Source organism: Notamacropus eugenii, chromosome 1, assembly GCF_028372415.1.
Source record: "Notamacropus eugenii isolate mMacEug1 chromosome 1, mMacEug1.pri_v2, whole genome shotgun sequence".
Lineage (NCBI taxonomy): Eukaryota > Metazoa > Chordata > Mammalia > Diprotodontia > Macropodidae > Notamacropus > Notamacropus eugenii.
In genome coordinates, this window is record NC_092872.1 from 622,730,511 (window position 1) to 622,758,495 (window position 27,985).

The window sequence follows — 27,985 nt, forward strand, 5'->3', positions numbered from 1 at the left end:
TGTCCTCTGAATGGCTACAAGTTTATACTACCTACATTAAAGTTTGTAGTAACTGCAAAAAATACAGTTTCACCATGAAAAAACATCAGTCTTCCCCCTAACTCTGCCATTCTTTTTGCAAGTGTGAACAAAGCAGTGCAAACTTACGTAAAAAACCTAAATAAATGTCCTTTTTGATTGAGAATTGCCCACAGTTCATAAATACTCTAGATTTTGTGTTTTTGAGAATGCTCTGTGTTGAGATTAAAAATGCAATTATAAACAGAATGTAGCTTTCTTTATTGAAAAGCAGATTAAACCTGGTAAAATAAGCATCTGGATCTGTGAGTAAGGTTTTATTTCAGAATTCAATGAAGAATTTTATATAGGTTCACATTATAAAAAACAAACATTTCAAAAGTGCCCCAAATTGAAAAGCCAATAAGGACTGTTAGTTATTCCATGCTACAAACAGTTGCTTTTGCTAAAATGGACAGTGCTAATTCTATTGCCAGGAATATGTGCAAACTGTCACCACACTGGGGAGGAGTTTAGAACAGACTAAATAAGCTTTTCAGGGTTGGTCAAGAGATTGCACATGATGAATTTTAAGTAGTGCAAATAATATACAAATGAAAAGTTAAGTCAAAGGCTAATGACATCCAACAGATACACACCATACATACATACCATGATACATCATAGGTGGGTATGACAAAGGACAAAAGCTCTTGCAAACAACCATTCCTCTTCACTAATACTCCCCACTTTTAGTACAGAGAGTGGTTATATCCCAGCTACCCTATTTATACCTTTTCCATCTTTGGTTAGAAGGGATCAACATTTCTTGTCCTTTGGTTCATCAACTGTGACCTGCTTCTCTGCACCAGGAGCACAGCCCGCATCAGAGGCAGCAGTTGTTCAATACACAGCTCAGATGCTTCCTGCGGCCTTTGCTGACATTTAGTCCAAACTCATCACATTGTACATAATAAGTATAATAGACAACATCCCATGTAACAAATTTCTAAGTTCCTTGGTCAGTATTTGCTTGCAATCAGGACAACAAGAAAATGCCAGGTTCTGTCTTGCTCCCTTCATTCAGTGAGATGAACACAATGAACCTTTTGTCAGGGGGCTTTCTCAACTCCTAGCATTTCTCTGTAAAGGCCACTGCCACCCTGATGATATATTGTGAGATGATTCTAGCCTTAGTACAGTGATACAATAAATTTTCAAATGAAGCTTTTCTGCTTCCAGTGCTTGAGAAATGGAGTGTGACAGTCTTCAAAGGAGTAAAGACTTTTTTACTCTGCCACAGGGTAGGTAGTAATACCCAAGCCTTGCCAACTATGCAGGTACCCTAAAAAAAGAGTGACTCACTGGCAATGGTCCTATCATATAAATTCACTTGCCTTTACACAAATGCCAGGGCATTCCAGGCTCAACTGGCAGCGTATATAGACTGCCATGGCTATCATTTTAGCCCCTGGGGGCCCTACTATCCAGGATAAGTTACATGAATGCTTCCCCAAAGCACCTGCTCAGTCAATATGCCCAGCCAAGAGCTCTTCTCATTAATAAGCTCTCAGGACAGTGGAGACAGAACAAAGGGGCAGTTTACAAATAGCATCCTTACCCTGCCTGTAGAGGACGAACAATGCCACCCTCACCCAAATGGGTTTGGCAAGAGATTTTACAAAGGTTCCGTTTCACTGAAATGGTTCAGTTAGCAGCACTTCCTGTTTTATTTTTAGTACATATAGCCTAACAGAGCTCATTGGTTGCAGTGTGTTTGTGCATTCCCAAAGAAAGGAAGTTATTTAGGCTTTTTTAACCTCACCCTCTATATTACATCATCTAGTACTATCAGGGATATTACATTAAACGACCATCAAACTGTATCCTGAGCTTCCCAGCGTGAGGCATACTATGGAAAGGAAGTTTCTAAGACGGAGGTATCAAACAGGCCTGCAGAAAACCAGAATGAGGCCTGAACCAGATCAGCATGTAATTGGGAAACATTTAACAGAATAAATAAAAATACAACAGAATGTTAATTTGTGATTTTCTAAGTCAAAATGGGTGGCAGGGAGATTCTTTTCTATTTGAGTCTGAAACTACTGTTCTAAGGTATCTGACATCTTTGGACTTAAGTACCCAATTTAACACTAGTTCAGAAGACCCTTTCCCTGGTGGAGCTTTGGCCACAATAAGGGTTATCTCATTACTACCCAGAACTGGGTGCTATCTCTTAGTATCTACACTTAGTATCTACACATCCAGCTGTTAGGTGGAAGTCACAAACAAGAAGGGATTTTTCCAAACAGTTCAAGAGGAAGTTCTCTACTTACTCAAACCCAATATGAAGAGGTCTATTTTGCAGCCTACATACTGTCATCACAGAGAGAAGATACTGAGAACTGAAGATGCCCTTACCACTGGCTACGGTGAAAGAATAATAATTTTCATATGACACCAGTGATAAAAGTATACACAACACTTCCAGAGGAAGTTGATTTTCCCTCCCCATGGCAGGCAAGGGACAGGGCAGGCCGTGTTCAGGCCGTGTTCAGGAAGGTGGCAGTGACAACAGAAAAGGTGAGTTTTTTATAGAAGCAATCCTCAGTGTTCATCTAAAGAAGAGAAGAAAAAGAGAGGTCACTGCATAGAGGTAATTAGCAGAAACAAGGTGCAAACCATTAGCTGATTGAGATTTTCTAGTTATGAATGTGAAAAGTTTATATCACCACGAGTTTCTTTACTGGTTTCAAAGTGTTGTAAACTATGAGATCCCAAGTCAAGACGATATTGCAACAAAATCACTAACACAATATGCAAATTGTTTCTGATCTAAGCCTAGAGCTTGGTGATGGAGGTGGCAGCAGATTATGCTTGTAACTACTTAATACTCTGAAGTTTCTTATATAAAGAACTAGGAAACAACCGAAAACTTACGTTAAGCAGCCACAAATAAGGTAGAGGTGGTATTTTTCACTGAGTAGGCTGATCCAAGAAGATTCCCTGGGTTTGGTAGATTTCTTTAAGGACCAATAAAACTGTATCCTCAGATTCCCTATAGAGATAAGCAATGATAATCAACACTATTAAGGATAATTCATAAAAAATGTCAGACCTTAGTTCCTAGAGAATTAATGTACCTGGACATGTCATGGTTCAGGCTGCCATCTCTTGCAAAAGAATTCTTATTTTGTATCTGATGTCTTAAATGGTGACTTTTAAACAACATTTTTCTAATCGAGCTAGACAAAATACCTTTTAAACTGATTTAATGAAGCTGCATTTTTAATAATAGTTATACTAAACATTTCTTCCACACTTGGCATGTGCAGAGTACCGTACTGGGACATTAAAAGGTTTCAATACGGTATAATCCTTGTCCTCTTGAAGCTTTGTCTAGAAGCAACCACTACATATTCATCAATCCATAATAGTGATGGATTTTCTTTAGTTCATCCATACCCTCACTAGTCTTCCTCGTATCAAAGAGCACACATTTATAAGAGAGTGAGGCTAAATTATCAATTCAGGGAACTGAACCTATGACTTTGGTATCATTAATCCTATGTTAAACGAATACATTACAAATGAAAAGAAATATAATTTTAAAAAGTAATAACCATTAACTAGACAATACTATCCTATAACCTAGCCTGAATAAGGAAAAGTCAGTTCAGTCATGTAAGTATCCACTATCCGGTTCTTCTGCATTTAACTCATATTGCCTAGGAAACCCTTTTTTTTTATTGTCTAGACAATAAACTATGCAAACAAGGGCAAGAAAGCCCCTCGCTTACCAATAACAGAGATGGCTTTGCAGTGCGAATAAATATTCATTAAAGCTTTCAATAGGTTTCTCCTGTAATACATAATCAATGCGTTGGCCCCCATTCAGCATTCCAACATTGATAGAAGCAACGGCTTCTTTATCTGCCACAGGTGAGTCTCCTGCTTGAACATCTAGATACCAGGAACCAAGGTAAGAACATTCACATTTTTATCTTTCTTTTCTTATTCTAAACTTCCTTTTTACTATTCCCCATACAGAGGAATAGCTTCCTCTCAGTTTCCTTTTCTCAATCCCTCTCTTAAGGCTTCTTCTCCAGTCCCACTGGTTTTTGTTTAAATCAGGAGTCACCAACCTACAGCCTACTGCCTGCTTTTCTATGGCTCACAAGCTAAGAATGTTGGGTTGCTGGGTTTTTTTAATGTTCATTTAATAAAACGTAAAAAAGCTTGTGGACCACACAAAACCAGGTGATAGGCCTTTGGCACATGGGCCATAATCTGTTGAGCCCGGATTTAAAGCACTGGTATTCTTTCTACTTAAGCCATTTCACTGGCTCTATTTTTGAGTGGACTTCCTAGTTCACAAAATACATCTGAACACTGCCAAATCTCAGTGAGAAAGGAAAGACTAAAGCTAAAGGGCTTAACAAGGAGTAGACAAATACCTACACTATCCTAGATTCAGCCTATGGAACTAGAGGGTAACACAAACCACAGGAAAAGAGGCAGAAAAAACTATCTAATGAGTCCCAAAGAAACTCTCCTTTGAAGGAGAAACAAATGCTTTCAAGAGTCTCTCCCTGAGACTCCCCGGGCAAAAAAAAAACAGCTGGAATTTTATTCACTACAGCATGCTTATTATTTCCTGGACTTCGGTACCACATACTGTTTCTATAACTTGTGGCCATCAAGGTCTTACAGAAGCCACCAAACAGGAGTGAAGAAAACAGCTCAAGGCCATGGATAACAGAAAGATTCCCCAGTCTAAAGCAGAAACCATTTAGACAGCTCCACCAACCACTGGGCTTCTCTGGAATTGCTTCAGGCTCAGGCTCAGTATCATCTGCAGCAGCTGCTTCTGTAGCCTGAAGGGCTGGGTATGGAGCTCTTGTAAAAGACTTCCAGGCCATTCGTAGGGAACTCAGCACATTGTTCTTTAAGTCCATGCTCATCCGGGTCAAGCCTTCTCTCAGTTCTAAAACATACATTGATAATGGAATTTTAAGGAGTTGAGTATTCAGCACAAAGCTAAAGAGAACAGGCCAGAAACCATGGCCATTGTCATGGTCTAAACCAGACCCGCCTGATTCTTAATTCAGCCTTACCCAAATGCATCCTTTTCCTGCCTTTATGATGCGGAATCAGCATAGGCTCAAATTCCAATCCTGGAACCACCATTGGCTCAATCCTATATGCCACAGGGTCAAACTGCATAGAAAAGCAATAGCTAGACTTACTTCTGCCAGAGAAAGACAAGAAGAGACAAGCAGTCACAAGCTCACTACAGAAAGGTTAAAAAAAAAGAGAAATTAAGTCTTTTCCAGGCCAGTAATTTCAGCAGAATAACGTAGGAAAGAATCACACTGACCAAATAGGCTAACACACTGTTTTCTAATTGCCTCTACTAGAAGAGTCACAACCAGGTTCCAACTTACCATTTCAAACTTATTATGTATTTACACCCTATTCACATACTCCACTGCTTAGATAAACTAGCTTTCTTGCTGTTGCACCCACATGACAATCTATCTCCTGTCTCCTTACTTGGAATTCATGTTCTCTCCACCGCCATCTCTTAAAATCCCTTGTTCCCTTTAAAACTCAGTTGAAGTGCCACCTTACTATGAATGATACCTGCTTTCCTTTCTCTCCCCTTACTTCAAATTACCGTGGATGTATTCTGCATATACATGCTGACTCTTTCAATGGAATGTAAGCTCCATGAGGGCAGAGAGATTGTAGTCTCTCTATTCTGAGTACCCGCGACACAGCAGGTGCCTCTAAAGTGACACATCATTCACTGAAGTAAAGACATAACCACATGATACTTACAGGGTGATAAATATTGAAGAAACCTTTGCATGTTGGAAGTTTGTAGTTGGGATCAATTCTTTTCAGTCCTCGGACAGTAAGGAACATTCCAATAGGAGATCCAAAGGCAAAAAAAATGTCTGGTTTATAAATTAGCCTAGGGTATTTCACAGAAGCCTGGGGAAGTGAAAAGAGGAGGGAAAATGCCATTCACAAAGTATGTCTTTGTCTCTAGAACACCTATTGTTCAAAATGTGCCCCCAAAATGAAGTCTGTTGTTACCTGTCCAATGCTAATATCCAAATATTCATCATTTCCAGCACCATCAGTACTATTGCAGTCCTTGAACTGTTCTGAAAGTACGGGTAAATTCCCTGCCAAAGCCAATTGCTGATTCTGTTTGTTAATACTCTGAGAAATTTAAAACAAAAAAATTCAAATTCTTTAGAGATGCCTGGCAAGAGAATCAGCCAAAAGGTTAAACAACTTACTCTCAACTTTTAAAAGGCACTGGAGCAAGAAGTAAACTATCATTGAAATGGTGGCCAGTAAAGCCAAAAAGAGAGAAAAGAAACTTAGAAAACAAAATAGGTCAACAGCAGACTTACAGTAATGCTATAATACCTCTAAACACACTCCAAAGTGTTGTGCAAATTCGAACAGCCAACTGGGCAAGAGTTGGTAAAACATTAGCCAACTAGCTAAGGAAAACAGATAAAGAAAAATAGATAAAGAAATGGAACAGAAAATAGATAAAGGAGAAAAGTAGATAAAGGAGAAGTATATACTAACCAGGAAATTCTCTGAACTACTTAAATACTTCATTGGCATGAGAAATAAAAAAACAAACAAGGAACAAGAAAGTAAAGCCAAATAAAAAAACCGAAAGACTGAATTAAACCAATTTCTGAGGGATTGGAAACATTCAACAGCTGAAGAAATCTATGACTGGCAGAAGGTCAAGGAAGGTTAGAATTCTGGGAACTTTAACAGGTTTAGTAGACGTGGATGGGGTACAAGACTATATAGAGTCAAGAACCAAAATATCACATCCCTAACCGCCCACTCTGTGTGAATACTCTCCCACTCTCTGCTTCCAGGCAGAAAGATCTGACAACCTAACAGAGATACATCACCAAATAAGAGAAAGAATTTGAGCCCAATATAAGTTTATTACCTGTGTGCTTTCCCCATTCTTAAAATAGTTTAGTATCTTCTTTCTTGGTCCCAAAGGAATTCCCATTTCCTGAAGATCTCTGTCTGTACAGAAAGCCTAGGCACAGAGAATCAAATGCCTTACTTCTAGGTAAATATGACAAGACAAATATTGGGTCTCCTGAAGAAAACAGAGCCAGGCCTCCTACATGTCTTAAGATTTCTGCTTCTATTTTATATCTACATTTTTGCACTGCTTTAGCTCCCCAATATCACAGTTTCATTTAAAAGGATACAAAAGAAATATAAAAAAGATTTTAAAATTCTAAGATGTCAGTGTAAAATCATACGAATAAAACTACTTTGCTATAGAAGATATGCCCTGTTCTTGCGGAGGCAGCAGCAGCAGGACACTCAGTGATGCTACAAAGTAGAGAAAATACATTCTGATTTCCACCTTCACTCCCTAAGTAAAGGCTGGATTGTCATATTCTTGACTAATTACTATCCATAAAAACAAGCAGCAAAATAACATTCTAAATATAACATAAATTTTGCTTTAACAAAGTATTATTATCAGAAATATCTGCTAAAAAAGGACATGACAACATTTATGAAAAACATTTTAGCAGCCCACTGCTTAAAATGAAAAGAACAAAAACGTTAGGAAGAAAAACTCACAGACATACATACGTATAATTTACACTTGAGCTCTCTTTTGATCCTCCACAAGTACAGAGAAATAACTCTGAATTCTTGGAGGTTATGCCAGAATTGTACGAACTCTGCCAAATCCTATTAAGTTAAGATTCAAGTAAGGGGCCTATTCATAGGCTGAGTATCTGTCTTCCAAGAACTAACCTAACTGAAAACATTTGTCAGCAGAAGATTGGCCACTAGATGATAACTTTTTTTGGCCCACAGCATCTCATTAAGACTCTTTCCTCAAACCACTGAGGGGATACAATCTATGCTGGAAAGGAATATCTAAAATGATGAAATTGTGGGTCTTTTGAAATACTTAAGCACATAAAATGATCAGTTCTTAAAAATTAATACTAGAATACTAAAAACCTTTTGTTATTCAAGAGTCAATCATTTACTAGACTGATTTTTGCTGTCACAGTACTTCTTTAAAACAATAAAGTTGGGCATGTCCTTTTTTGCCTACATATGTGTAGTCTGCTTTAGACTTTAAAATTCCATGGACTAGGAATCATAACAACATTAAACTATACAGCACTGTACATATCCTGAAAGATAATAAAGATGATATGACAAAGTTTCTAAAGGCAAGTACTATATTCTGTACTCAGCCAAACATACGGCAGACATTCAATAAGGATTACTTAATTACTTTTACTGACAAGTAAAAAAAATACTGAGGTAATACAACACAAGATAATAAAAACTACTTTGTCAGTATATTTTACCAGAGCTGCTTTATCTATTTTCTCCTTCTTAAAGAGACTACAGAATTCAGAGAGCTGAAGTTTCTTCAAATCTTCTTCTAGATCCAGTATATCTCCCTGATCCAAGACAACCCTTGAAGCAACCTGAAAATTATAGAGTAAAGTAAATAGCTGAGAGACAGTAAAACTGTAGTCAAATACTAGTTACTTCCATACTATCAAAAGTAAAGAAAACATCCTCTTTCACTTAACTAGTAAACCAACCTTTCAGGGAATATACTCTCTTAGGGTGGGGTGGGGAGAGATGGAGGGGAATATTGTTTTTGTCTTTACTGACAAATGTCTATTGTATTAAAAACAAAATGTAGTAAATTATTTTTAAATATAAAGACATCACATTTTAATTAAATTACAAAGTTCTTACTGATATTTATATTGTTATTAAAAATCATTTTAATGATACTTTATTTGTTAGTAATAAAATATCATTTGTTAATATAATTTTATTAATATCATAAGGAGACCTATCAGATTCAGGTACCTTAATATGAACAAAACAAATCTGAAAATCTAGATTTACATAAGATACAAATTGTAATGTAATATTCTACTTTTGAAATAATTTATCATTACTAACAAACACTTATTAAGCACTTACAATGCACTAGTTTCTGGGAAAACAAAAAAAACACAGTAACTGCTGTGTCTTCATAGAGTTTATGGTTTAGTTTGGGGAAACATTAAAAATAACTAATACAACACAACATAATCTATGTTAAGGTACCAGATGGATGGCAAGAACAAAAGAACTTGTAGCAGTATTTTTTTTAAAAAACAGGAAGCTTTCCCAGTGCATTTAAATATGAACTAACTTATAAATAATGCCTTTACCCAATACTTGGTTTCCTCATATGTAAACTATGGGGAATGAATACTAGATGACATCTAAATTCCCTTCTACAACCCTACAATCTTACAACTGGTTAATAAGCCCATCCATTTACATCAAACCAAAACCCATGTTTAGTTACTTAATAATTCTACTACACATTGTAAACACCTCTGCCACCAAAGCACACAAGATACAATAAATCCTCTATTTATAATGTTTACTGAAACTGAAATGCACTTAAACTCAATCAGACTGACTTCAATTCAGAAACCAGACTGTAAATGCTAAAGTTTATTACTAACTGTACTACTAAAGAAGTAATTTACCTTTTCACTGTCATCATCCTCCAAAGGATCTTTCTGATTTGTTAGGAGATCAAACAATATAAGTGATCCTGTAAAAATAAAAGGGAAGAAAGCAGAAAAAAATCCAACTAGTAGTAACACTTCCTAGTTTGTTATTTTTCCCAAAGACAAAAACAAGATAACAGCCCTCTGTAAATAAGTCTGAAAAATCCTTCCCCCTCTATTCCAACACCAACTCCAAATACTTCGCAGAGGCCTTCAAATTACAAAACCTGATATGGACCCAAAGGAGTGGGAGGCAACACAGTGGTGTGGAAAATGGTATTAGGGTTGGGATCAAAGCCCTAGGCTTCAGTCTGTGGTCTTACTAGCTCAGTGACTTTGACTAGTCATTTATCCATGTTAAGCCTCAGTTTCCAATCAATGTCATCTGTAGCTTGTCTGTCCACAGTTGTTGCCATTACATTGTGAGCTCAAGGGTAGGGACTGTCTTTTCTTTGTACCCCCAGCACTTGGCACAGTGTCTGGCACATAGCAGGCACTTAATGAATGTTTATGGACTAATTTTTCTCATCTGTAAATTGTTCTTAATACTTGTACAACTTATCTTACAGGGTTGCGAGGATAAAATGAGACAATGCATATAAGAAATCCTGTGAACATATAAATGCGAGCCTTTACTGTTATATTACCTAAACTATGACCAGCTATGGATACGCCCCCTTTGAAATTAGGGTTCCTCTGCAGAAAGAGTTTGTATATTCGGTTCATTTCAGAAGCAACTGTGTCCACGATAGTCTGACAGTAGGTGGGGCTATTGTAAAAGAAGACATCCAGGATCGTGTCGTTGGTGAAGTGCCGCAGGCGGTTGATGCTGGGCAGAGTAATTCTCCTCAGATCTCTGAAAATAGGAAAGAGATTTTACCTGGAGACCCAAATAAAAGTGCTATAGCCAATTCCATGTTATCTTCCAGAAAGAAATCCTTTTGAGTACTTAAAGCTGAAACGGATTTGTCTAAAGGCATGCCATTTCCCGTGTCTCAGAAAGTCATCTATCTATCAAGTTTTAGTATCCAGTAATTTTTTGGGAGACAGGGAAGGTAGGTAGGGAAGAGGAAAGAAAAAGAAAGTGTCTTCCTTGAGCAAGGTTTCAAAGTTCTGTCAGTCAACAAAAGAAACAGCTGGGGCTCATCAAGAAGGAGCTAGCATCTATCCTAGAGGTAGCTCTAGGAGCTATGCTCTGAAAGCAAGGAGTGGCTGGAAGAGCCAAGAGCAAAGAGAAGGCTACTCATGGGAAGAGAAGAGCCAGGGAGTAGCCAAGACACAGATATCAGTCAGTCTCAACTTCCCATCTAGGAAAAGTCCATTTTAGAGAGTGATCAACATTGAAGTGAAGTAGCCCCTGACTCCAGTTCACTTAAGAAAGAACATGAGTTACCTATCCAGAAAAAGCATCATCACAGTAATTAGCACATACAAAAATAATAGCTATGAAGGACTGAAAAAAACATAGAATTGGGAAGGCTAATTTTCACCCAGGGCAAGGATGAAAAAACAATGCCTTTTCTTCTCTTCACACTTTGGGGCAGGGGGAAATAACATCTTGGTGGTCTGGTGTATTCACTGCTACTCTTGTAAAAGACTTCCTTCTTCTCACAGTCCACAACAGATGGCCTTACCCTACCTAACTTCTCTGGTATTATACCTTACCAAAGGGCACTAAAAATGTCCAGTTTCTAACTAGAAAAGCCTTGGCTGTCAAATTGTCAATGACAGCTCTAGTGTTACTTCTTTCAAGGTTGGGAATTTCTTACCTTCCTTAAAAGCTGAACATATATTACTAAAATGTATGGAAATGAAGGTAAATAGAAAAGCTATATGTGCTATGGGAGGGAAGTCTTGTTTAGGAATGTTGTTGAGGAGCCAATGCAGCTGCAGGGATGTGTAGTGATGATACGATCAAAAATGTTCCAAGATGGTACAATAACTACCTCTTTTATCCAATAAGAATTTTGTTTAATCTGGAAGGTGGTTCAGAATTTAATCATTTTACCCTAAAGAAAGAAACACGGTGTCTACCTGCCAAGACAAACCCAGGAACTGTATGAACACATTTACAAAATACTTTTCACACAAATAAAGTCAGATCTAAATAACTGGAAAAATATCAGCAGTAGGAGGCTGAGCTAATATAATAAAAATGACAATTCTACCTAAATTAAAGTGCCATACCAATCATACTACCAAAAACTTATTTTATAGAGCTAGAAAAAATAATAAAATTCATCTGGAAAAACAAAAGGTCCAGAATATCAAGGGAATTAATGAAAAGAAATACAAGGGAAGGTGGCCTAGCCATACCAGATCTTAAATGGTATTATAAATTTAGCAGCAATCATCAAAACTACTTGGTACTGGCTAAGAAATAGAGTGGCAGAGAAGTGCAATAGGCTTGATACACAAGACACACTAGTCAATGACTATAGTAATCTACTGTTTGATAAACCCAAAGACTTCAACTTCTGGGATAAGAATTCACTACTTCTTAGTAAAAAAAAGAAGTATGGCAGAAACTATGCATCAACCAACATCTTACACCATCTACCAAGAGAAAGTCAAAACAGGAACATGATTTAGATATAAAAGCTGATCTATAAGCAAATTAGGAGAGCAAGGAATAGTATACCTGTCAGATTTACAGAGAACAGACAAGAGATAGAGAACATTATGAAATGCAAAATGGTTAATTTTGATTACATTAAGTTGAAAAGCTTTAGCAAAGTCAATGCAACCAAGATTAGAAGAGAAGAAGAAAACTGAGAAACAATTTTTACATTGTCTCTGATAAAAGCCCTCAATTCTAAAATACATAGAGAACTGAGTCAAATTTATAAGAATACAAGTAATTCCCCAACTGATAAGTGTTTAAAGAATATAAACAGGCAGTTTTCAGATAAAGAAATCAAAGCTGTCTATAGTCATATGACAAAATGCTGTAAATCACTAGTGATTAGAGAGATGCAAATCAAAACAACTCTGGGGTACCATGTCACACCTATCAGTTCAGGCTAACAGGACAAAACGACAAAACAGGAAAATGACAAATGTTACAGAAGATGTGGGAAAACTGGAACACTAAAGAATTGCTGGTGGAGTTGTGAATGGATCCAACCATTCTGGAGAGCAATTTGGAACTATACCCAAAGGAGTATCAAACTGTGCATATCCTTTGACCCAGAAATATCTATATCCCAAAAAGATCATAAAAATGGGAAAAGGACCCACATGTACCAAAATATTTATGGCAGCTCTTTTTATGGTGGCCAAGAACTGGAAACTGAAGGGATGCCTATCAATTAGGGAATGGCTAAACCAGTTGTGATATATGAATGTAATGGAATACTACCGTGCTATAAGAAATGACAAACAGGTGGACTTCAGAAAAACCTGGAAAGGCTTATATGAATCGATGCTGAGTGAACTGAGCAGAGACAGGAGAACATTGTACACAGTAATAGTCACGGTATGCGAAGACTGATCTTGACAGACTTAGCTCTTCTCAGCAATGCAAGGACCTAAAACATTTCCAAAGGACTCAATGCAAAATGCCATCCACATCCAGAGAAAGAACTGTGGAGTCAGAACACAGAATGAAGCAGACGATTTTCTTGTTATGTGTTGTTTTCCTCACGGTTTCTCCCATTTGTTTCAATTCTTCTATGCAAGATGACTAACGTGAAAATGCATTTAATAGGAATTTACATGTAGATTGCATGCTGTCTTGAGGAGGGAGGGAAAGAAAATTTGGAACTTATGGAAGTGATTGTTGAAAACTGAAGACAAATTAATAAATTTGGAAGAAAAAAAAAAGAAATGATGAGCAAGCAGACTTTGGAAAAACCAGGAAAGATTTTTATGAACCAATGCTGAGTGAAGTGAGCAAAACCAGGAGAACATTATACACAATAACAGCAACATAGTGTGATGGCTAACTTAGACAGATTTAGCTCTTCTCAGCAAGGATCAAAGACAACTCCAAAAGGCTCACGATGGAAAATGCTGTCTACAACCAGAAAAAGAACTAAGGAATATGAATGCAGATTGAAGCATACCATTTGCTCTTTTTTTGTTGGTTTCTTCTTTCTCATGGTTCCTCTCACTGATTTTAATTCTTCTTGACAACATGACTAATATGAAAATATGTTTAATATGAATGTATATGTAGAGACTATATTAGATTGCACACCATCTTGGGGAGGAAGGGGGAGAAAATTTAGAACTTAAAATCTTATGGAAGTGAATGTTGAAAACTAAAAATTAATTAATTTAAAAAAAAAAAAGAAACACAGGAGTTTAGATTTCTTAGTAGTCTAAGAGAGCCACAATGGACTTCCACTGATGCCAGAAATATTCCTAGAAACTTCAATGAATAGAAGCAAGCCCTACGACAAAGCTTCAATAAGTACATAATCAAAGCAAACTATCTCAAAGGTTTAAGATTTTACTCACACATCAACGCCAGTAGAATGCAAAGGGCTATGCCAGTTGACAGGAAGAAACTCTACCCGGCCAATCTGTTGCTGTTCTTGAGCTTTCTTAAAGTGTGTCTGTAGCAGGTTCAAGGAAACGCCACGGAAATCATTAACTGGGAGGAAAAAACTTCATTGTGAATCAATAATTTATCTAACTATATCTTCTTTTAATACTTTTTTGACTTTAAGACATCTTATCTTCACAGCAGTTTACTAACTTCCCTTAGCATGGAAGGGCGGCAACAGGGAGGGACAAAGGAGAAAGTTAAGGATGAAGGAGAATTTATGAATTTAAATAATCATCATAACATACAAATCATTTCATTAAAAATGTTGGTTTCAAACTTATTTCTGTTCTATCATAGGAAACTTCTCACAAAAAGTTCATGGTTAGTTGTCAGTAGGCTATATTATCAAATGTTTTAACATTTTCTATTTGCTTACAATCACACTTATCATTCTGAGTAAGCAGAATCAGGGGAATAAATATACACAGTGCCACAACTTAAAAGGATAAAAACAGCAACAATAAAATCATCAAAACAATAATCATGAAGCTTGCCCCACCAAAAAAAAGGCCAGGTATGAAAAAATACTACTCCCCACCCCTCACCCCTGACTTCCTTGCAGATGTTGGGGAGTATGGCTGTGGAATACTACATATTAATGTCAGATTTTTCAGTATCTTGGTTTTATAGGACTTTTTTTTTTCTTTTTCCTTTTTTTTAAGCCTTTATTACAAAGAGATAGTTCTTTGAGAGGGATGCCATAGGAAATGTAGGTGATGTAAAAATTTAAGTTATCAAAAATTTTCTTTAAAAACATTTTCAGTGAAAAATAACATAACTGTTGGGGAATACTTGTCACATCAAATCTATCTTCCACAAGACAATTCCAGCTCATGGCCACGCTGCTTGAGGCGGTTGGTTTGAATGTTGATTGCCTAATTAGATATTTTTACTTTCTTTCAAAAAAAACCCCCTACTTTTAAAAAACAAAGTCGGTTAGCTGAATGTAACCCTACAAAGAGTGTCATTAAGGCTTTTCTTTTTCACCTTGACTATTAGCAACCTTTACCATCCTCTTGACATATATGGTGTTTCAGAAAAAGAAAACACATTTCTGTAAGTATTTAGGATTTGGCCACGCATCATGTACTAATTAAGAGATTATCTATTATCCATGTGTTATCCTTAGAGATTCAATAGCATTTTACTTCTAAGTTAAGAAGCTTGGCTGTTCAGCAGTCTTCTTTAACTCTTCCAAATCTGATTATACCACCAAGGTTACTGTCATAGCCTACAGGCATATCTTCTGAACACTATTTAGGAAATCCAATCAAATACATATTTTGCAAACTTACCACACTGTACAATGCTTCTGAATCGAAGGTCACAAGCTGGTCCAATTCCATGGACCACAAAAACCAGATGATCTATTTGTAAGGGTTCTCCTAGAAATTAAATCAAAAGACCAGATTACATGACTAACCGATTATGAAAACTGGTAATATTTTCATTTAAATGGGCAAGATAACAAATAATAAATATTACATGGAATTATGCTAAAACAAAGCTCTATCTCAGAACTTAGCCCAAAAGAATTATTTGACTTTGTTTCTAATTAACTGTTCTTAGAAGAAATCTGTGAAAATCTTTTCTGATAAACTTATCCATCTGTTCAGCATTCAAATTCTCAGCAGTTTCAGTAAAAGTCCATTACCAGGATTTTATCCAAAAGGATATCACTTTATAATATATTTATGCCAATTCTAAAGTTAGAAGAAAGAGCCTTAATATCCAGTTTAAGTATGTTGTGAAATAAGAAACCAACCACAAACATTTATCAGTCATTCTAAAAATTGCTTTCACGTAGTCAATAGCCCTCTAGATTAAGCATCATCAGAAACATACCAAACACGTAGTATGAAAAGTCACTTCCTGGAAATAAGGCTGTTAGTTAGTTTCAATGTTAATTCTGTACAGTTATAGAAAGACAGGTGAACTTGGAAACCAAGTGACCCAGTGTCAAATCCTGGCTGTGATGCTTAACAAGAAGTATGACATTGAGTAAATCATTTACCTGTGTCTCTCAAATAAAATGAGGACAACTGGGAAGAAAGAATTTTGTAAACCTAAAAAGCACCATGTAAATGTAAGATATTATTATTATATATGACTAATTAGCTCTTTTAAAAATATAGTAAAGAAGAAACATTCTTAGTAAATAAAAGCAGGTGAAAGAAGCATAGTGTTCAATAAACCCAAAGATTCCAAATATGGGGGGGCAAGGACTCACTATCTGACCAAAAAAAGCTAGGAAAATGAGAAAAGCAGTCTAACAGAAATTGGGTTTAGACCAATATATATATATATACATATATACATATATATACACACACAGATATATACAGATACATACATCTGTTTGTGTGTGGTGTCAAGATAAATTCCAAGTGGATAAATGATTTAGATATTAAAAGTCACATCATATTACAAACTAGAAACAAGAAAAAGTAACTACTGCAAGGGGAACAGGTTGTGGCCAAACAGCAAGAAAGATGAACTCAGAAGATATGTGGGCATTTTTTACATAAAACTGTGTATCTTTGTCATGTACAACTTGATCTTCTTTTTAAGTACACAAAAATTTCCATGACTTACATTTAAAGCTGTCAAGTTTGTCTATGATTCCTTCTGGCCTGCCTTCTGTTCTATGCCTGCCTCCGCCTTCTTTCTTTTCTTTTCTTTTTGGTAAACCAGTCCTTACTCTCCTCTCCCTCTCCATTACTCTTTCCCAAAGTAAGAAGAAAGAAAACCAAAACCTTTGTAACATATATGAAGAGTTAACAAAACAAACGTTAACACTTGGTTATGTCCAAAAACGTACTTCTTCTGCAACCTGAGTCCCTTAGCACCCTGCCAAGAGTTGGGAACACCCTTCATCATTAGTCCTCTGGCACTACGGCTGGTCACTGCACTGATCAGGGTTCCTAAGCCTTTCCAAGCTGTTTGCTTTTACAGCATTGTTGCTATTGTTTAAACTGTTCTTGACGGGTCCAACTCACTTCACTCTGCATCAGTTTATACAAGTCTTCCTAGGTTTCTCTGAAATTTGTCCCTTTTGTCACGTGTTATGGCACAATATATTCCATTAGTCATATACCATGATCTGTCTAGCCATTCCCCAAGCACTGCACATTCCCTCAGCTTCCAGTTCTTTGCTACAATAAAGAAGTGAGATAAATTTTTTTATACATATGATCCTTTCCTTCTGTCTTTGATCTCTTTGGGGTATATTGGCCTAATAGTGGTATTTCTGAATCAAAAGATTTTGTTGTTTAGTTATTTTTCAGTTGCTTCCAACACTCTGTGACCCTGTTTGGCATTTTCTTGGAAAAGATACTGGAATGGTTTACCATTTCCTTCTCCAGATTATTTGACAGATGGGGAACTGAGGCAAACAGGGTTAAGTGACTTGTCCAGGATCACACAGCTAGGAAGTGTCTGAGGCCAGATTTGAACTAAGGAAGAAATCTTCTAGACTCCAGACTCAGCCTTCTATCTACTGCACCACCTAGCTGCCACAAAAAAGGATATGAACAATTTACCACAGTGTTGATTTAGTAACTTTTGGCACAGTTCCCAACTGGTTTGGACTAATTTATAGCTCTTCCAACAGTGCATCAAAGTGCCCATTTTCCCATAAGTCCTCTAACAACTGAAAATGGACATTTTTTATTGCCATAATATTGAAAAGTTTTTTGCACAATTACAATTGGAAGGGAAATAGTTAACTGGAAAAAAATTTTCCAATAAGTTTCTCTACTAAAGGTTTTATATCCAAATTATATACAGAACTGATTCAAATATATACAAAGACGAGCCATTCCCAAACAGACAAATGGTCAAAGAATATAACAAGGAAGTTTTCAAAGGAAGATACCCAAGCTATCAATACACATATGAAAAAATGCTCCATATCACTAATAATTGGAGAAATGACTTTGAGCTTCCACCTCACACCCAACCCATCAGATTGGTGAAAATTACAACTGTCAGAAGGGATGTGGGAAAATAAACATGATAATACAAGACTTATACATGATAATACAAGACAATACATGACAATACAAGACAAGATAATACAAACAACAAATAAACTGCTCTAGTCAATCTGGAAACCAATTTGGAACTATGGCCAAAAAGTCACTAAAGTTTTTGCTATTTTTTTCCCACTGAACAAAAAACGAGGCCATTCACCAAGAGCTCTTTCTCTTTCCTCTTTATCTCACATTACTTACATGCCTTCTGCCATTATCTCTTTCTTCAACCCTGCATCACATAAAGAGGTGGCCCTTTTCCTTGACAAATCCCTCCACATGCATAAGTGATCCCATTGTATTCCATCTTCTTCGGAGGACTGCCCCACCTACCACTGGTCTTTAATCTCCTATCATTTCTTTCTCGCTAATCTTTAATCTCTGTCTACTGGGTACTTCTCTTGCCTACAAACATGATCACATCTCCCCACTCCTCAAAAACCCTCACTTTAACCATTCATCCCTGCTAGCTGTTGCCACTTCCTTTCCTCTCTCTTAACTCTGCAATGTGGCTTCTGGCCCCATCCTTCAACAGAAATTGTTCTCTCCAGAGATACCAATGATCTCTTAATTGCTAAATCTAATGATGGACTTTTAAAAATTCTTCTCCTCTGCAACCTTGACACTGTTGGGCATCCTCCTCTCCTTGACATTCTCTTCTCTCTAGGTTTTTGTAACACTGCTCTTTTCTTGGTTCTCCTCCTACCTGTCTGACCAATCCTTCTTAGTCCCCATAGCTAGATTTAAATCAAGTCATAAACAATGGTCATGGGTATTCCTGAGGTTTGACCTGAGCCCACTTCTCTTGTTCTTCTCAATACTATTCAATTAATGATAATATCGTATCTATGTTGATGATTCTCAGAACTACTTATCTCAAACTTCCTAACAGATATCTCAAACTGGATTGCTAAAGACAACTGAAAGTCAATTTGTCCAAAACTGAACTCATTATCATTCATAAGTATTGTCCCTTCCTAACTTTCCTATGACTGTTGAGGGCACCACCAAAAGACTTGTATGAACTGATAGAGTAAAGTGAGACGAACCCAGAAAACAATCTATGCAAGAAAAACAACACAGAAAAGATAAGCAACTAAAGGCAATCAATGCAATAACCAGCCATAATTCCAGAGGGTCAGTGATTAAACATTCTATCCTACCTCCTAAGTGAGGTGCTGAACTCAATGTGAAAGATGAAATGTGCATCTTCAGACACGCCAATCTGTGGATTTGTTTTGCTTGATTATGCATATTTGACACAAAAATATTTTTTCTTTCAAATTGTTGGGAGAAAGTAAGAAAAAGGCCCCTAAATCATTTTTTAATTCAAAAGAGAGAAAAACAGAAAAGCCAGTAAAAGAAACACAGACAAGCTGTGAATAACTCTGAAAAGAAATGTTAAATTTTTTTGTACACAGTGAAGGAGAAAAAAGTCATACATAAGTGGTAAAAATCCACAACTACATTTGCAATATATTCTCTTCTTTTATTTAGTACATGGAAACACTGATCTTACTGGGTATTTAGGTTGAGAAAAAAAATAAAAGCAAATCCTGATCTTTCATCAGAATAAATCCATATGCCTAATGGCTATTTTTTAAAACTTTAACTTGAACACCAAGGAAATCTAAGCCTACATGTAAAAGTCACAATTTAGAAAATGGATACATAGATATACTGTTTTGGGAGAGATAAAAAGGACATATTTAGCAAAAATTACCACAAGGAATATCAACAGAGATGTTCTCAACTCCTCTCTTCACTGTTCTGGGGCGTCCTTGTTCAGTAGGTATAGATCCCCATTCATCAGATCCTGCCACTGGGTGGTAATGGACCATCAGCTTAAACAAAAATATCAAAGCAATGAGAAAAGTCTATATTGAAGTCATCCCTCTGTAGACCTCTAACAAAGGAGGAAACCATAATTTCTAACACGTCATAAATGTATACTTCCAAATTAGAAACAAGAATTGACAAGTAACTATTGTACTTTGAGATTCTGCACTGTGCAAACTGGTCAGGATGTTTTCAACAGAGAAGAGTTATTTTCTGTAATATTCTTGAACTATTACAATAATAAATATTATTATGATTAAACATCATATTCTTCCACTTGACGCTAGTAATTTTACACCAACTTCATCAGTATTATGTGATTTTATTATTTTAATTTATATAAGTTAATACTACAAACCAAAGAATAAGCAATTATCTCCAGAAAAACCCCATTAAGATGTCCACAATAGTCCAGAAACTGATAAAGAGGGCTCTAAGAATCTCTTTAATCTTCTGCCTTTAGCAAATTGGTACAATTAGTTTATCAAGTTAGTTAATTGTCATCAGGGCAGGGAAAACCTGGCTGTAAGCAGATGAGATATAGATCTGAAAAAAGCAGAGGCAGAGGCAGGGGAAAGTACTGGAGGTATGAATAAGGATACTTACCTGGGCCTTGGTGGATACCATAAGAGATACATGCTCTACTTAATTCATTTGCCAGTAGTAAGTAATGTGTTTCCACATTAATGAAATGAGTCAAACAAGCAGAAATTCATTCCTTTATTTTGGCTAAAGGAGTGACAGGCTTATAACTAAAATAGTTAAGATACAACTGTCACACTCCTGCATTAATCTAAAAGATACGTTACTCATATTGGCTTCCAACATGTGGAAGGCATACCCATACAGAATTTTGTAGTACTTTGTACATAGTGGCTTCCTAATTCACTCCAGCACATCTCTCTGTAAAGTATTTCCTTTATCACAAGAGAGGTGGAGAAAAATAATCTTAATCAAATTCTTAAGAAAATGTATATTCTTGATTAAAAAAAATTACTAAAGAATCCTGAATCCTGAGAGAAAAAACAAGCAAGAAAACTGCATTCTCCTTACTAAGTCAATTCAAATTTTCATCATATCAGAGGAAGTCTTTGATTACCTTTGGATTGTGTAATATAATGATTTCTCTATTTGGGGATTCAAGTTTCTTTTTCCATTCATCCAGAGTTACAGCAAGCATGTAGGTTTCCTTAGAAGAAAAGATATTTCATAAGAGTCTTCCAATAGCATTTCAAGTAAAAACAACTTAGGCACAAGAATCTTGCTAGAGTAGAGTATAATTTACTAAGCACCTTTAATTTCAAGATAATGTAATTCCCGAGTTCTACAGAACAAGGGAGGAAAACAGACATAAAGAATCTGTTCTATAGTATTAACTACAACAAACATTAAGAATGACCATATAATAAGAAAAATGTAGAACATTTTCTAAAGTCTTTTAAAAACAAAAAAAAAATTTCTTTCATTTAACTTAAAAAGAAAGGAATGCTAAGGATCTATGATTTTGGTACTACACCATGATCTTTGGAGTTGATACAAAATCAGACAACTTAGGATGCCAAGATATTAAAAAAAGGAGTAAAGGAAGACAAAAGCTAAAGAAAATGGTTGCTATGTGTGAAATGGTTTAGTTACCTCTAACTGCTGACTGAAGCTCTCTGAATAAGGAACATATTTATTGTCTTTGTCTCCTTTGTAAAACCAGGTACAGCGTCTCACTTCTGATGCTAGCTCATCCCAGTACACAGCATACCGCATCCTCTCTCCCAAATGTACATCATATCGGCCCCCATCAGTGGGAACAACCCTTCCATTACAATCTTTACCTAATAGGAACATGGGGAGAATGGAAACACATTTAAGAACAGAAAAAAAGACAATATAACTCTACATTAAATTCTGGGTGGTGTTACAAATCCATGGCAATGTCGGCTTGTATGGATGATACTAAATAAAGTAGTCCCTAAAAACTTTACAAATTTCCTTCTAAGCACACTTGAGTTATATGAGGTACAGAAAAACTATTACCCAAACACTGCATATAAGAACAGGGAATGGTCTTTTCTGTTCACAGGAAAACTGTCCACAAAAAATCTGTCTTTTTAAAAAATAACTATGCATAAGGGGTTCTGTTCTGAATTTTTTGCTTGAATATACAAATTAAATTTGTGACTGCTGTGAGTACATGATTTTTATGCTATTTAATAAGACATTATACTCTAGGCCATTTTTACCCTATTCTATTTATTATCCTATTCTATAGATATAATCAAAGATAGATAAATCAAATTGATTTAAATGGCACAGAAGCTGGAAAGCCCAGTTTTCTAGTAACTAAAGAAATCCCTACTTATAAATAAGAGTCTTATATTCAAAGATAAGATAAACTAAAACAAATTGGTTAGAAATAAACTAGCTAAAATTCTAAAAGATATTATTTTCAAATAATGCAAACAAAAATTTTAAACAAGAGAGTTGTGCCTCTCTTTTCCGTAGCACAACCAACAAAAATGAATGTCACAAAGCCTGTGACCTAAACCTCACACACTTTACTAACACAGCCCCTCAAATGCTTCCTCACAGTCTATTTACTCTTGTTTATATTCAGTTCTAAGCTTGATTATATTATTTCCAAACCAAGAACAAATGAGAAGCAACCTATTAGAAGGAGGGAAAACGGCTGTTAAGAGATATAGGTATAGTAACAACCGCAGCAAAAATCAATGGCTGAAAACAAGAGGAAACAAAATCTACAGAAGCAATAATCTACAAAAAATAAGAATTACATTTTTAAAATAATTAAAGCTTCTTCCCTCAACAGCCCCTGAGGGAGTGATTATATCGCAGTGTAGCATAGTAAGTAACGCTAACAGCTACTTCTAAGTCTCTTTCAATTTTAGGATTTTATGATGACCTTTATTTATCAAAAAAAGTTAAAACAAATCCAGCACACTCAATTCAGGAAAACAGAAAAGTACACAAAAACATTTTTCAAAGATTCTCCTCAAAAACAAATTAAAACAAAAACCATTTAAGTACTTAGAAGTGTTAATTTCAAAATCCTTTCACTGACAATGATTTATTCCCTAAGAATTCTGGATAGCCATAATTTATTGTTAACTAGGTTGTCCAGAAGGTACTCATGTCAAGCTTGTGGCTTTTATAAGATAACAGATAGCATTTCTACAATGTCTTAAAGTTTTCAAAGCACTTTACATATCTGAGGATCTCATTGGATCCTCCTGACAACCCAGTGAGGTTGGTGCTATTATTATCCCCATATTACAGAAGAGGACAAGGAGAGAGGTTAAGTGACTTTCTCAGGGTCACACAAACTAGTAAACTCCGGAGGCAATATGGAATCTCAGGTCTCAACTACACTCTATCTACTGAACAATCTAGTTGCCTAACATAAAAATGTTGTAACATTCTCAAATTATTTTGAAAAATATAGGATTTGTTAGTATTATTTATTATAAGTTCTATTTTATTTATGGTTTAATCAGATGAAGAGAACTTTAAACTTGGGAAATCAGAAGACCTGAGTTTACAATGCAACTCAGTTCCTTATGACCCAGGTGACTGTGGGCAAGGTACCTAACTTCACTGGGCCTGTTTCCTCTCCTATAAAACTGGGATATTAACACAGGACATGAGGAAAATGTTTTGTAAACCACTCTTGGTTTGGATCAATATTTTATTAGTGACTTAGGTAAAGCTATACAGGGAGTACTTTTATCAACTCTGCAGATGGCAAAAACTGGGAAAGACAGCTAACACATAATAACATGACTGAAAACTTTAAAAGTTCTTTTGCGGATGAAATGACGGACTGGATCTAATACAATAAAAATTGATAGAGGTAAATATAAAGTCCCACAATTAGGCTCAAAAAATCAACTGTAAAAGCACAAAATGGAAGATGCATGGTTAAACAATTCTGGTGCAAAAGGTCTAAGAATTTCAATATTATTTATTACATAATCTCAATGTACGTTAATATGATATGACGGTCTCCAAAAAAACTAATAATTTTATGCTTCAATAACAGAATAATATTGCTCAAAAGAAGGGAAGTAATAGACCCGGCCAGATCATATCTGGAGTACTGGCCTCTATTCTGGATACCACACTTTAAGAAAGACACAGATGAACTCCAACATGTGGAGAGGATAACCAGCATAATGAAAGTAAAAACCACACCACTTGAGGATTGGTGGAAGAAAGTGGAGATGTTTAACCTAAAGATGATTTGAGGAGGCAGTGACGGTTGTTTTAAAGTATTTGAAGGGTTTCTGTGCAGAAAAGGGATGAAAGCTGTTTCATTTGGGACAAAGCTAGCAAAAATAAGTTTAAGAAGTTTGCAGAGAGGCAAATTTTGGCTGAATATTAAGAAAAACTTCCTAGCCATCAGAACAGTCCAAGATTAGAATAGACTGCTTTAAAATGTTCCAAGTTCCTTATCAAAGGAGGTCTTAAAAAACAGGCTAGAAGACAACTCCTCAGAGATGTTGTAAGGGGAACTTCTAGTTCAGGTACAAGTTAAGACTACATGACCTCTGAAGTCTCTTCCAACTCTGAGATGCTGTGATCTTAAGATATTAAATTGAAAAGGGTCACATAAACATGAATTATTATCATCTACCAAAAGCCATTATGCTCTGCCTACCAGAACCATAAGCCTCTTCCAGCTGCTGTGAATCTTCAGTGTTGAAAGGAATCCACGTCTCTTTGGAATCTACTACCTTGCAGTAAAACCAGTGAGGAGATACTGGTTCATACAAACTGGCAGCATCCATGTCTATTATCTCAAAGGAACTAGATGAATTTGATGATGGGGAAAGATCTGACTGGGACAACTGTTCTTGTTGCTGTCCCACAGCTGACATTGTGGTCTCTAAAACAGAAGTAAAAGAAAACAAACTCAGGGAAATAATTTCACATTTGCTATTAGAATTGGTGATGTACCACATGTGGCCATTTTATGGTAGAGAGGAACTATCTCTGCAAAGGCACAATGTATAGGGTCAAAAGCTAACATGGCCCCAAGAACTAAAAACCAACTTACAAGAAATTGCTTCTTTCTGACTTTAAACAAAATTGTTTGTAGTATGCCAATTAACTGGCTGCAGCTGGACTCCCTTGCGTTCATCTTTGGTTGCTGAAGAAGACCATGCCATCAGAGAAATGATGACATGACTTGCACTTGACTTTGTTTTGACTGACAGAGGGCTGTACACGTCACCAGCCTCACTTCTCCTCCGGAGCCATCTGAATCCAGTGACCAGATATTCATCAGGATGACTGGAGATGACCCAGGATGAGGCAACTGGGGTTAGGTGACTTGCCCAAGGTCACACAGCTAGTGAGTGTCAAGTGTCTGAGGTGAGATATGAACTCGGGTCCTCCTGACTCCTGCACTGGTGCTCTGTCCACTGCACCACCGAGCTGTCTAGACTCCCTATTCTTCCTCAGAAAGGCAAGAAAAAGCAACAAACCTTGATTAAGCTCTTACTATGTAATTATTAATTTATTTTTACTTATTTACCATTTCCTAGCATTGTGTCAAGTGCTGGGGATACAAATTCAAGCAAAAAGAACAGTTTCTGCTCTCAAGGAGCTTATTATATTAAGGGCGAAAGACAACATACAAAAGAGAGGTAAAAAGGAGAGATCAAATTGGGGAATCGGCGGATTAGGTATCCACCAGGGGGCATGAAGTTGAAGTCTAAAAACAAAAAGGGTGTATGAACATGTAGAAGTACAAACATCTGTTACACGAATTATGTGGGGTCAGGACCCTCAGCAACGTAAGGTCAAGCCTGGGCTTCAACAAAATATTTAACACCAGAATTTCATTCCAGTCCGATCCAAAAGCTTAAGTTTTGGCCAGCGGCCAAACCAGAGTTTCCTCCAGGCAAATTAACCCGAGCTGGAGGGGACCTCAAAAGTCATGTCCTGAAAGCCTGGCCCAGGGGTGCCAGCCCGGCCGGGAGCTTTCTGCATCTTCAAGATATCATTTCGGACTGGCCCAGTGTACCCAGAGGCGGACCACTTCCGAAGCGTGCGCCTGCCGCGGCCCCCGACGAGGGCTCGGAGACAAGCCGGGCCAGACCCTCGAGGGGCGGCACCTTCTGGACCCCCTCTCTCCTTTCCACGGCAGGACGCGACCATTTTAGAAAGCCGGGCCACCATCTCAAGGGAATCATTGCTAACAGCCGTTCACCTCGGAGAGTAATCGCTGTCTTTATCAATCACCGAGGGCATGGCAAACGCAAGGCCGCATCTTATCTGCGCCCCACTCCTGGGCAAAGTACCGCTATCTCCGCAATGCAGAGCCGGGACTTTGCCCACGGGCTGCGGGGTTAGGAAGCACCGGGGGCCCGGAATTTGAAGCCGGGTCCTGGGCCTCCCTACTGGGCACTAAGGCAGCATCTCGACCCTCAGGGTCAGGATGGGGAAGTGGGGGGGAACAGAGGAGGCGGAGCCCCTGATGCCCCCGCGAAGGTCCCTGCCCTCCTCACCAGCGCCACCCGCCTGCTTGGGCTGACCTCGGCCCGGCCTGACCTCGGGGGTCGCGGCCCGAGGGGAGGGGGCGACGTCACCTTCGTTTCTCTCCCCCCCCCCCCCCGCAGGCCTAGTTCGTGGCTCCGCCCCGAGGACCCACATCCCTCCCTCCCCTCCAGGGACCGCAACGACGTCCGCGACAGCCACGGGAGAGAGCGGGGGTGGGGGTGGTTAGGGGGGAGGGGAGGCCGGGGGCCGCACCAGGGCAGCCCCCAGGCCCCGCGGGCCCACCCGGGAGGAGGCTGCGCGTCACCTCATCGGGACTGCGCTCCCGTCTCGCTACCCTCACCCCGACTTAGCCCGGCGGCAGCCCGACCCGACACCCCCCCACCCCACCCCCGGGGCTCTCACCTTCTCTCAGCCTCAGTCGCGAGCCTAGGCCGGCCCGGTCTGTCAGTGCCGCGGCCCCTCCCCCCGAGACAGGGCGGGGACCCTAGGGGAGAAGGGAGGACGGCGCTCTCGGGAGGAGCCCGGGCCCGCCCCCGCCCCGGCTCCCGGGCGCAGCCACTCTCCCTCCGAGCCCTCCCCCGCCCCAAGTAGCCGAGGGCTCGAGTAGGGAGGGGGAGAGAGGCAGAGGACCTCGGGCGCGCAGCACGTGTCGCGAGATTTGAGGGTGGAGCTCGCGGGAGAAGTGGTGGGGAGGGGAGGAGAGGGGAGCTGGGCGGGTGGAGAGGTGGAGAGGAACGAGAAAGGAAGGGAGGAGGCCGGGGAGGGAAGAAGGCGGACGGGAGCAGGGCTCCCCAAAGCCCTGAGGGCTCATCCCGGGAGGGCCCACATTGGCCCCGAGCAGCTCGGCCACCCCTGGCCCTGTGGCCGTCCCTCGCGCGGTATCGATCGTTCAGGCGCCGGGCCTGGTTTAAGGGGTAGGGCCCGTACTGGGCAGGCAGGAAACCGAGGCACAGTTACCCGGTGATCTCCGGACGCCCTTCCCGCCCAGACCGTCCGTGAGTGGGAGGAAGAGCTGCGGCGTAGGGGAGGGGTGGGGGGTAGGTAGGCCTTAGCCCTCTGGAGGCGGGAGTCGGGGCAGCTCGTGCCACCCCAATTTCCATTTACCAAACTGGGAAGCCAAGCTGAAGGATTTGCCCGCCCGCTCTGTCCCTTCTCTTACTTTAGAAAGACTTGCCCCCAAGCAGGGCTTGGACGCCTCCAAACCTGAGCCGTGCGGGTTGGAGAAGCCGCTGGCCGGCGGTCCGCAGGACCTGGGCGGGGGAGTCCTATCAAAGATACATAGTAACCATCCTGTAACTACGTGCTGCCAGCCTCTTAACGAGAGCAGGTGTCACTGCTCCGGCTCAGGGCGTTTCCCTCCCTGGGAGTTCTCCCTACCAACGAAACAACGGTTCGAACGACAAGCGTGCTGT

General features: G+C 38.6%; 1 protein-coding gene across 3 annotated transcripts; it reads right to left on the reverse strand.

Moving 5' to 3' along the window:
* Positions 1-258: 258 nt before the first annotated feature.
* DDHD2 (DDHD domain containing 2) lies at positions 259-27,961 on the reverse strand. 3 transcript variants are annotated; one of them, XM_072635177.1, is made up of 18 exons: positions 27,733-27,961; positions 24,727-24,954; positions 21,693-21,883; positions 21,157-21,246; positions 19,942-20,062; positions 15,480-15,569; positions 14,094-14,229; positions 10,277-10,485; positions 9,606-9,673; positions 8,409-8,531; positions 6,998-7,093; positions 6,103-6,231; positions 5,842-5,997; positions 5,115-5,217; positions 4,808-4,984; positions 3,798-3,960; positions 2,938-3,055; positions 259-2,615 (listed from the first exon to the last, which is right to left on the reverse strand). In XM_072635177.1, the coding sequence occupies exons 2-17, from the start codon at positions 24,944-24,946 to the stop codon at positions 2,974-2,976; spliced, it is 2,154 nt and encodes a 717-aa protein (XP_072491278.1). In that variant the 5' UTR covers positions 24,947-24,954; positions 27,733-27,961; the 3' UTR covers positions 259-2,615; positions 2,938-2,973. The 3 variants fall into 3 exon arrangements, with proteins under 3 accessions (XP_072491278.1, XP_072491277.1, XP_072491279.1); XM_072635176.1 differs by lacking the exon at positions 27,733-27,961 and adding an exon at positions 26,976-27,204; XM_072635178.1 differs by lacking the exons at positions 259-2,615; positions 2,938-3,055; positions 3,798-3,960; positions 4,808-4,984; positions 27,733-27,961 and adding an exon at positions 26,976-27,204 and having other exon boundaries at positions 5,129-5,248.
* Between the last annotated feature and the right edge of the window lie 24 nt (positions 27,962-27,985).